Source organism: Cynoglossus semilaevis, chromosome 3, assembly GCF_000523025.1.
Source record: "Cynoglossus semilaevis isolate Cse_v1.0 chromosome 3, Cse_v1.0, whole genome shotgun sequence".
NCBI classification, from domain to species: domain Eukaryota; kingdom Metazoa; phylum Chordata; class Actinopteri; order Pleuronectiformes; family Cynoglossidae; genus Cynoglossus; species Cynoglossus semilaevis.
In genome coordinates, this window is record NC_024309.1 from 8940335 (window position 1) to 8951312 (window position 10978).

The 10978-nt window shown below is 36.8% G+C and overlaps 1 protein-coding gene across 3 annotated transcripts; it reads right to left on the bottom strand.

Annotated features, from left to right (window-relative positions):
* Nucleotides 1-38: 38 nt before the first annotated feature.
* Nucleotides 39-10470, bottom strand: sgk3 (serum/glucocorticoid regulated kinase family member 3). 3 transcript variants are annotated; one of them, XM_025054653.1, is made up of 18 exons: nt 10221-10470; nt 9822-9861; nt 5716-5893; nt 5342-5425; nt 5066-5138; nt 4828-4903; nt 4651-4726; nt 4413-4462; nt 4216-4273; nt 3831-3914; nt 3607-3738; nt 3305-3417; nt 3031-3067; nt 2314-2400; nt 1973-2068; nt 1701-1856; nt 1371-1460; nt 39-1062 (listed from the first exon to the last, which is right to left on the bottom strand). In XM_025054653.1, exons 3-18 carry the CDS (start codon nt 5809-5811, stop codon nt 892-894), a joined length of 1479 nt encoding a protein of 492 aa, XP_024910421.1. In that variant the 5' UTR covers nt 5812-5893; nt 9822-9861; nt 10221-10470; the 3' UTR covers nt 39-891. The 3 variants fall into 3 exon arrangements, with proteins under 3 accessions (XP_024910421.1, XP_008306002.1, XP_008306004.1); XM_008307780.3 differs by lacking the exon at nt 9822-9861 and having other exon boundaries at nt 10221-10469; XM_008307782.3 differs by lacking the exons at nt 9822-9861; nt 10221-10470 and adding an exon at nt 9657-9747.
* Between the last annotated feature and the right edge of the window lie 508 nt (nt 10471-10978).

A 10978-nucleotide genomic window follows, 5' to 3' on the forward strand; every position in this document is an offset into this window, starting at 1 on the left:
AGAAAAGTTTTTATTATATACAAAAAATATTTCTCTTATTTTTTTTCACTTGTTTAAATTTTATTGTTTGTTTGACCTCTTAAGTACAAGGCAAGTTATATATTTCAAATGTACAAGTACACTTCAATGGCAAGGCCAAAATAACATTGACAGAATTTACAGCAAGAAGATTTAGGTCACTTTATATGTTCAAAAAATGTTTTTCTTCATTTTTGTGGAAATATAAAATACATATTTTTACCTAAAGTTACAATTCTAATTTTAAAGTTTTATTGTTTTAAATTCCAAGAAGTCAGAATACTGACTTTAATACTTGTATTCTCACATTTTTCAAAATATTATGATAAGACTGAATTCTAACCAAGAGGCTTTTGTTCTGTACTAAAAAGTACATGAAAAAGCATGTAGTTGCTTTCTAAAATGTAAGCTGTCAACTAAAATGCATATTAAGGGTGGTTTTCAAGTACTCACAATTTAGAAAATTTAGATAATGTGAATACATTTTTTATAGTAAATACAAAGATATAGAAAACCCTAGAGTGATGAGTCGGATTACGTTATTTTAAGTCCAGTGAATTGTTCAAGTTTTTTAGGGACATGTTACGGTATTATGAAGGCTCATTTCTGACACCTCTACAAATGGTCATTTGTATTTTGTCAAAACATATGTTATATATAAACATATATTTATTTATATAAATATGTATCAGTAAAAAATAAAGGCCTCTTTTACTCAAATTGAAATATGCTTAAGTGCTGTTTCTACTTTACTCCAGGCTTTGGTTTGATAAATTGATTGCATCCATGCGTGCATTCAATTTTTTTTATCCCTTTCTTTAAAAGATATTGTTATCAATGTTAAGGAATTTGAAGACTTCACTGGGAATGTTTTTATTGGAAAGCGTCATCAGAAGGTGGCGCGTAGGAAAAGCCCACAAAGGCATCATCAGCCTCCATCACGCTAGCGTTGACAATGGAATGTTCTTGGGTCCAATAGATGGAGCTGGAGACCATCTCATCAGTAAACTCTGGGTCGAAGTTTGAGATGTCACTGTAAGAGCTCTGTGAAAAAATATTAGTCAGAATATTTTTGTGAATTCCTTTTTTTTCTGAGGAAAGCAAAAAAAAAAAGAAAAGAAAAAAAGAAAATCTAGAGCTGGATTTGATTAGGATCTTATTATAATTGAATATATGTATCACTGCTGAAATTGTTTCTTGTTTCTGATTGGATCATTATATTCAGGCACTGTACAAGTCAATAGGGCTGTGTTTTTATGCTGCCAGGAGGACTTCCTGAATTCATAACTGTGACTTTTGACAAAGACAGTTAGGGTCGTGAGAGAATTGTGAACAAAAACCAAAGCATTTACCACTTTAGGTATGAACGGAGGAGGAATCTTCTTTTGTTCAAGGTCGTTCCAGTTGATGGAGGAGAAAAAGTCGTGTGCTTTGATCTCATTCTGAAAAATACCACCAACATATTTAAGTAGAATGGATTACCCAAATTGGCCAGCAGAGGGAGCCCAGAGTCGACAAATAAATACCTTTTGTGTTTTCATGGTAACCAACGGCTACAATATGCTCTAATACATGTTAAACGGGAATAGTGAGATAAGAAATTGAAAATGACTACAAAAAATAAAGTTTTACACACTGTGCCTCACGTATGTTTTGGATAAATAATTGTCTTTTCCACTTACAAAGTCATCCCTGGACCCTAGTCTTTGTGTGCCATCTTTTTCCAGCAGACCCCAGAGCAAAGACCAAGCTGCGGTTGAAGCTCCTGGACGCATCATAAGCTCCTTGTGGAGGATGTTGTCATACATCTCATGTGTGTCCCTGCTGTAAAAGGGTGGCTATGAGAAACAGGGACAACAGTGTTAAATGCTAAATATAAATGATTTAGTGTATTGCACTTTGCGAACAGTTGACATTGAGGTTCAGGGGGAAATAAGAAACGAAAAAAACTTACCAGACCAAAGAGCATTTCATAGAGAACTGAACCCAAACACCACCAGTCTACTGTGTTATCATATGGCTTCTTCCTTAGAACCTCTGGAGCCAAATACTGTTAACAATAAACAATTAATGAGGTCATGTTAAAATTTGAAAAAACAAAACAAAACAAAACATTTTACTCCTTAAAAGTACAATTTTATCACAGCAAAAAATGTATGTGTCTACTTTGGTAAAATCATTCACTACACTTTATTTAAAACAGTCTGTTAATGATTGTCTTTCTGAAACTGAAGGTGAGGGAAATATGTTCTGCTCTGTTACTTAGTAGACAGTTCATAGAAATGTTGTCCGTACCTCAGGTGTTCCACAAAATGTAGTAGTGGTGTCTGTCAGGGAAATGCCTTCCTTGCACAAGCCAAAGTCTGTCAATATGATATGCCCCTTTAAAGAGAGAAAACAGGGACATTTTTAGACGACATGTACCGCACAAGCGGCTCATTATGAACAGGGACTGGGGAATCTATTGTTTGTCAGGAATGTTTGCCACAGCGCAGCTCAGTCGGCTCCATTCACTTTCTCTGTAAGCTCAGCAGGTCCAGGCTGGGAAATCATTACTGCGTCCTAATCTAATCACACTCAGGCTGTTCAGCAGAAACTGGATATGCACTGGTGTCCATTAGTGCTACAGTTAAGCCTGTGGAATAATTCAATTTGGTCCGCAAACTGAATATAATGATATTATGTAGTAGAGGTGAAGCCAGAGTTTGACTACTGCACTGTTCCAACACAGCTGTGAAAACTAAAAATGTTAAAATACGATTGCTCTAATGTCAAAAATTTGACTCTTTTAAAAGAGATTATTTGTATATTTTTATTATATAATTCATATTTACAGATTTATCATCATCTAGGACAAAGATGACCTCTCCCTACAAAACAATACACCCTCTAGTGGCTAAAATAGATAAAGCAAATTTTCCCATGGGGCTTACCTGTGTATTTATTCATAAATATTGACAAATATAAGTCTCAGGTCAAACAGTTTTCAGTTAGAAAAACAGGAATACTCACTTCTTGGTCAAGGAGGATGTTTTCTGGCTTTAAGTCTCTATCAAACGAACACACACAGTTTTAGTTTCTGCCAGTGATGGTCACAGCTTAGGATGTGGAACATTCAATTTTGAGGAAGTCGATGACACTGAAATTTTGGTTGAATATTCTGGTAATATCCAAATATCCTTACATTTTTTTGACAATAGAAAAATGTCTGGAACCTTGACAGATATTTGAGGAGGCTTTGTGTTTATTCGGTGACACAGTAGAACAGGAATGGATTTTTTTTTACCTGTAAACTATGTTGAGAGAGTGCAAATATCCCAGGGCACTTGCCATTTCAGCAATGTAGAATTTGGCCCTGGGTTCTGGAAAGGTCCTTTCTTTTTGAAGATGGAAGAAAAGCTGTGACAAAAAGTTACAGTGGATAATTATGTAAGTTCTCAGTAGCTAGTTTGTGTTAAACTCTGCAGAATTCAACAAATACAATTATACTGTATATACGACTATTTATGTGGTCAAGATGAATTAATTTTGACCACATAACTCTTTTTTGGGTAAGAGAAATTATTACCCAAAACTGAAATTACTCACTTCTCCTCCATTGATGAAATCCAAGACAAAGTACAATTTGTCTGCTGTTTGGAAGGAATAATGAAGGCCCACCAGAAAAGGGTGTTTGACGTTCTTCAGCAGCACGTTACGCTCTGCCATGATGTGTTTTTGCTGATGAATAAAAAAAAGAAAATGTAGGATCATTGCTAGAGTAAAAGTCTTTTGGATGGAAACAACGACTTCATATGTGATGGGGACGTTACCTCTTTTTTGTTGAGAATGACTTTTTTCTGTAGGACCTTGACTGCGTAATACTTTTCATCATGTCTTCTCTTGGCCAGAAAAACCTGAACCACAAGGAAGATAGACGAACCAAAGAAAATCCCTTTTCAACTCTCACTTCCTTCACTGATGAATCAACCCATGCAGAACCAAAACCTGCTGCTGCGTCAGTCAATTCATGTCATTTTAAAAAATGGTTCCAAATCATGTGAGCCATGAATCAACATGATTCAACAATATATTATTACTTAACATACTTTCATGTGATGATCATAATGAAAGATGATGGCATCGTTACCTATGTGAACATATAATATTATTTATACTTCTGTATAGTAGTACTTTTGTTGTAGTATAATCGCTTACCTTTCCAAAACTGCCCTTCCCTATGACCTTTAAAAAGTCAAAGTCTGAAGGCTTAGCACTGAAATAGAAAGCACACTTTTTTTATTGAAATTAAAAGTAAAATGTCATAAAGAAACCCAGTTGATGTTTTGTGAAACAGAAACCAAACTATGATCACCTGTTTCACATTAAAATAAGAAGTAAAAAAACCAACATACTGTGGATTACCAGAAGGTCCAAGATTAATATTTCTGGAGGTAGAGTTGTTCTATGAAACAAAAGAAAAAGCAATATTGTTTAATTGAGTGTCTGTCTGATGGTACTGAGCAAACATTACAGCCTAAGATACAACACAGAACCTTATAGCATATTACAGACAGCAGAAGAGAGTGTTTCAACCTAAAGCATATACATTCACAGAAAAAAAAAATACGTTAAAATATATAAAAAATGTACTTTGTCATCTTCGTCCTCAGAGGCGTCGGAAAGACTTTGCATTTTATCCATCTGCAGGAATCCCCTCACATCTGGACTGAAAGAAAATCCAAAATATTAGAAACCAGACATGTCACAAAGCCAAACCTGTTCATTACACTCATGTTGACAAACAATAACATGAAATCATACACTCACTGGTTAGAAAGCTGGGGATGTGAAACAATTCTCTTGATGAACTCATGAAGCCCTGCTCTTCTTTGCTTGATGAACTCTGTTGAATAGATGGAAATCCTGTATATTGTATTTTGAAACTCAGACGTGGCCATTATTATGTTTTTAACATCTGGAGCTGGGCTTCTGGCTGGACGTTGGCGTGTGCATGTAGTGTAAGAATGTCATATATGTAAAATCCCAGCATAAATCCTCCTCTTACCAGGGTCAAAATTATCCCCAAAAATTCTCTTGGCTGGAATTTTCAGGTTCATGGATGGAAACTGTTTTCTCAACTGCAACAAATGAAAATATGCATTGAGACATTTTCAGCGGTACAACAAAGAGTGGCAAGCTACTACGGTCGCGTTCTTACAAATAATTCTCCATTTTAGAGTTAATGGAAAGTCAAAAACATCCAGACACACACATTTACCGACACAATAAAGAGACCCAGTCTGCTTTAAATTATATAATAGCAGTATGTGCAGCCACTCACTGTGTTGTAGAGTTTGTCAAATTCAGCGTATCTCCTGAAGACAAACCACTCCTGTCGTCCAACAGAGACCATCACTTTGTACACCTGTAGATGTGAAGTTGTGTAATTTTATTTTTGTTTTATTTTTGTTTCATTAAATAATTAAAATATATCAATTTTACAAATTACATACCACAAAACAGTGTTAGATAATGTAAAGAATAAATACATTAGTTAAACAGTAAAAATAGTAAAAACAAAAAACATAAAAAGTGGATATAGGTATGTTATTATGGTAGAAAAGCAGCTAAAAGTAGCTAAAGTTGCCTCACAAGGTAGGTCATCATTGTCATTAGCCTCAGTCTTCAACATATGACCGTAGGATTTGAACTCACAGTGTAGCGCTTCTTCTTGTCCCGCTGCTCGTTATGGCAGGGGATGCTGACGTTGGGGAGGCTGGCCTGCTCCTCCATGTTTGGAACTGCTGGCATTCAGGGGTGGAAGGTTGTCAAGTAATGTGTCCTCCAGGGTGAGACATCAAGTCCACAACTGCTCCATGTCCACTCTGGGTCGCTGCAGAAAGAGAAGAGAACAGAGAACAGTGTGTTATTGGGGAAGTGAAATTGAACTGAACTGCTCTCTACACAAACACCTAATGTGGTGCATGCTCATTTAATCAGTTCCCCAACTGTAAATTCTGCTTGAAATGTTTCATAAAGACCTGTCTTTGAAGCTGAGCCATAAATAAACAGCGACTGTGAACCAGCAGGAAACCACATTAAAGCCCCCATCAGTCTGTCTCCCTTTTCTGCTGCTCGTCATTCAGGGGTCACACGTGGTCTTTTATTTGGAGCTGTGTTTGTCTGCTGTGCACATGAACATGCAAGTTTCTCTATGTTTAGACTATGGGTTTACAACCTGTGGCTCCTGAGCCACATGTGGCTCTGTTGTTGCCTTGCAGTGGCCCAAATTAAGCCTGACTGTACTGAAAATAATCATGACAGTGATCTATCAAACCAGGCATTTTAGTAGATAGCTGATGGGAAGTGGTTGTAATATTTAAAACATAAAAAATAAACCATGACTAAATCAGTTTCACACTAAATCGTCTGCTTACTTGCTAATAGCAAAACAACTTCAGGCATGTTCAATGTTAGCAATGATGACTTCACGTCACTGTGTGTGTCATACTAAATACTGAATTCTATAGTGTTTAAATTGATGATTGTCTGTGTTTTTTTTGGCCACCAGCCGACTAAAGTTTTATCAAAATTATCATATTTTGTCTTTTGTCTTTTATGTTGTTGTTATGTCGTCAGGAGGTCACTGTGCTACAAGAGTGAAAACTGTTTTAACAGGCAGTCAAACAAGAAGGTCAGCCAGTCAGTGAGTGAGCAGCACCATGACAGCAGGCAGCCCCTCCCCCCTTCTCTGTGACCAGTTAACTCACTCCTTCCTCTGCAGATATCATTAGCCACTGTGTAAAATCAGTTCTACTTTTATCTGGTCCATTTTTTGACCATCCATCACCTCTGTGAGAAACAGAATCCACATTTGCGTCTATCTAACGTGTGAAAAGTGCAAACCCTTTCATACATGCACCGACCCATGCTGTTTCTGTGACATTCTCTCCTGTTCCGGTCAGAGGAAAGGTATTTTAAAATACCCTTCAGAGGTCTTTGAAGCTGGATTTACACCACAGGTCAGGGCAGAAACACCACAGACCTCTTTCCTGACATTTTAACACTGAAACAGAGCTCATCGCTGAGAAGATACCCAGCTGTTGAACAAGCATTTATCACCTCATAAAAAGAATACCTCATTGGTTTAAATAAATATTGTCCCTTTTTTCATAGTCCGGAACTGAAATGCTTTTTTCTTGTTGGTTTGTTTAATTTAACAATGGTTATGTAATGTCTGGTTTCTTTAACAAAGCCCATTGTCTGCTGCTGGGTCTTGTCCATTGTTTGATGTTGGTGAGATCAGCTCTGTTTGTCCAGTATTTTTTTTTCAACCTTTCACTACAACCATTCATAATCTTACTCTCTATTTACTCACAAACCACGGAGAACCTGCTTCTTGTACACTTTACCCAGCAGCCCACTGGCAGTGACTGCATCCATAAGTGGATGTCATTCAGTTCACGTGGAGTCAGGAAACCGTAAGAAGAGCATTGCTGTTTAAAATGCAGGAGTGCAGTCAGAGAGACCTTCCTGGTCTGTTTATAACCAGCTCCAGTCATTTCTTTTGTGGATGTTCACATTTTACATTTTGACATTTTCTTTACTTTCCTCCGTGTTTACTGCTGTACTGCAGAACACAAGATGAGAAGGAACGAGATTATTTAAAATCAACACCAGTACAGGCTACAGGGTCTTTACCTTAAATCCCCCAACTGTGTCTGGTAGACCAAGGGAGTTATTGGGCATTCACATAAGAATGCCTACATACTTCCATGGTCTGCCTCACATCTGGGCCTGTTTTCATGGTTTACTGCCTGGTCACGTCACAGGGTAGGTCTCATGTTTTAACATTCCAGGGATTTTTTTTCTTCAATGGGGAAATAACCTATAACTGAGTGGCCTGACGTACATTTTTTTAGCTGATACTGCTACTCCTTCAAGTGGAATGCTGCTGCCTACCACACCCACAGAGACACTATCAAGTGCGGTGCAAACAATTAAAATAAAGCTATAACATTTATAAAATGGTGTAGGATTTCTGTTGTCCATATCCATTTCTTACAGCCAGCAACCTTTGTGTTCATGTCGTATCATGAAAGAACTTGTAGCGACAGGTCCAAATATGCAGGGCTACTACTTAGGATCTAAAATAGACAACTTCCTGTAGGACCCCAGCACACATGCTCGTCTGTGGGTATCCTATGAGGATGTTGCACATGTATTTTTCTGTGTGTGGCAGTGTGTCATGCATTTCAAGCACTTTAAGCAAGTATAAAAAGCAGAAGTCTGGCCACAGTCGCAAAAGGAACGAGAAACCTCAGTCTGGCATGAGTGTTTTGACAAACACAGATTCGTGATCACCATAGTATTTCAGCAGTGAGAAGGACATTTTTCCACAACATTTCAGACTAACATTAACATCATTAGTTTGTTCTGGTTTAATAACATCTTATTACGATGCAAAAGAGTCAGATCTGTAGCTGTGTACATGCAACTAAAGAAGCTTAAAGTGACTGACCATAAGTTAACCTGGGAAATAACCAACCTTAGCATCTGGACCATAGTCTACCACAATCTAAATGTCCAGACAGGTAACTGACATTTTTGTGTTTATCTGAGTTCTCAACTTACTCTTAACAAGTCTCAGTATTCACAGTGGCATACATATAAGAAATTCGAAAGCCCATGTGAAATTTGACATCTTTCTGCTCCAATACTAGAGTTATTACATACAGTAAAAGGAGCGCCAAGTTCTATAATGTGAACTTAACAGGTAAACGTTACTCCTAGGGACAGACAAGTAGTAGTACAGTAGTAATTTCAGTTTGTCCAACAATTCCAGGAAAAATTAAGAAGATCTTAACCTAGGACAATGAGGTGTGACACATCACTGTTATTTGTGTGAAACTATGTGGAGGCGTATTTCTAGAATTGAACAAAGCTAAGAAGGTGTGTCTAAAGTCCAACCTGGGAATCAGTCATAGAACTTGGATAGACATCCAAGTGACTATCATCTTTCCTACAATGAAGAAGTCTACAAAATTTGTTTTTTCAGAGGGTTCTTTTTTATTTAAAAAGAACACTTTTAGGTGATCTATTAGTGGGATCTATTGGTGGTATTTGATCTATTGGTAGTATTTGTAGTTATTCTATATTAAATTAAATGAAGCTTTAGCTTTTTCAAAGTAGTTATCTTGGCTAACCTTTCCATAATTTTGTTATGAAATATATCTGTTACTAACCAAGTTTTTCCTATTTCTAACTGAGTACCTACCCTTGAAAATGTTGAGCTGTTTCTTAAGATACTATGCTGCTTCTCTGTATATGTTTCTGGTGAAAACTTTGGCTGTCTTTGTTGCCTTTGTGTCCTAATTTGATCTATGTCTCATATTCAAAATAAGTTCTGCATGTACAGTATATTCTGATTTTTAAAACACTTTTAGCAAGTACAACTTAAACTTGTGAGTTACTTTTGGCCTTACTAGGTACTTGGTAGACATCTTTAAAAAAGTTTATTTTTGGCATAGTCTTAAGCTCTTATTAGGATCATGATTATTACAAACAATGAAGCAAGAGCCTTTGCAATATATGCAAGAGCCATTGCAATATATATCATTGCAGAAACAAATTGTAGTAACATTGAAAAAAGTTACCTTTAGTTTTCGATCGCCCCCCTTTCTCTGAAAATATATGTATGAATCAGGAGTAATGACACGTACTGATTAGACACGTGTTAATACATCTCTGTGTTAATACACCCGTATAAGCTTTCAAATGCAAGCTGAAGTCACGTGAATTACAGAAGGAAACAAACTTGCCTGACAGAGAAGTGTCATTAAAAACGAACCTAAGGAGGAGCTGGAAAGACAAATAAAACACCAACACACAACAAATGAGAGGTTTAAACATGTTCAAACTGGCTCCTCGTGTACTACTAACTACCAACAATACTTCAAGAGACCATAATTACACACACAGAATGAGAACTGTACATAGCAAAGTAGTGAACCTCACTTCGTTATTACTACGTTTCTTCGAAGATTCTGTCCTTTTCTGAAGACGAAAAGTATCGTTTGGCTTCATTGTGACTGTCACGAAAACTTCTAAGTCTATCATATACAAAACGTAAACACAGGTGGGTAAACATTCCACTTGACTAAACCAACGCTGAGCTGCTCTTGCGAGAAGACGGCACTGTTTACATGAACATCACGTACCTTACAGTACTTTTGCACTCATTTATTTTCCCAACAGAGGATGTTCCGTTCTACAGCGTCGCAGAATGACGTGACATTAGTCCTGTTTGTGAAGATGATAAAAAAGACTTCCAGGTAGAGAACCGGAGAAAGTGAAAGTCTAATATGTAACCGTCAGACCCTGTCGTTCTGTCAAGCAAGAGAAGCAGGAAACATCAGTCTTTCCTGGCTGTTGGAAGTTCCAATGAAATTCATCACGGGACCTCACACAGTCAAAACTGACGTCAAGTTACATTAAGTGTACAAAACACATCCCGTTTCTGCCCTTCAGAGTTCAGAATTTGTATTAATAATGATAATAACAAATCGTCAACATGTGTTTGAATTTTTATGATACTACTCGAAGGGCTACATTAATGTTATCGAACAGGAATAAGATCCAAAATTAAATATATTCAAAAGATATTAAACTATTTCCTTTTACTGACATTAGACTTTTTTTCTCAACAGAACGTCACTTTTCCTGTGTCATTTGAAAAAAGATTAACTTTAAAATCTCTCTTTTTTAAATTAAGTCAATATTATAGCGTTCAGATGAAAATACTTTTATTTTGAAGGCACATTTTGTCGTCGTTGTAAGGTGACTAGGCCACTAAGAAATGACAACTTTCGGATGTAAATTGTGAAACAGTGCCATCTATAGGAAGAACGGCTGTATGTCTCATACGCAAAAGTGACTCATATCTTCCCTTTTTCTAGGCTTATGTTTATGCTTTCAG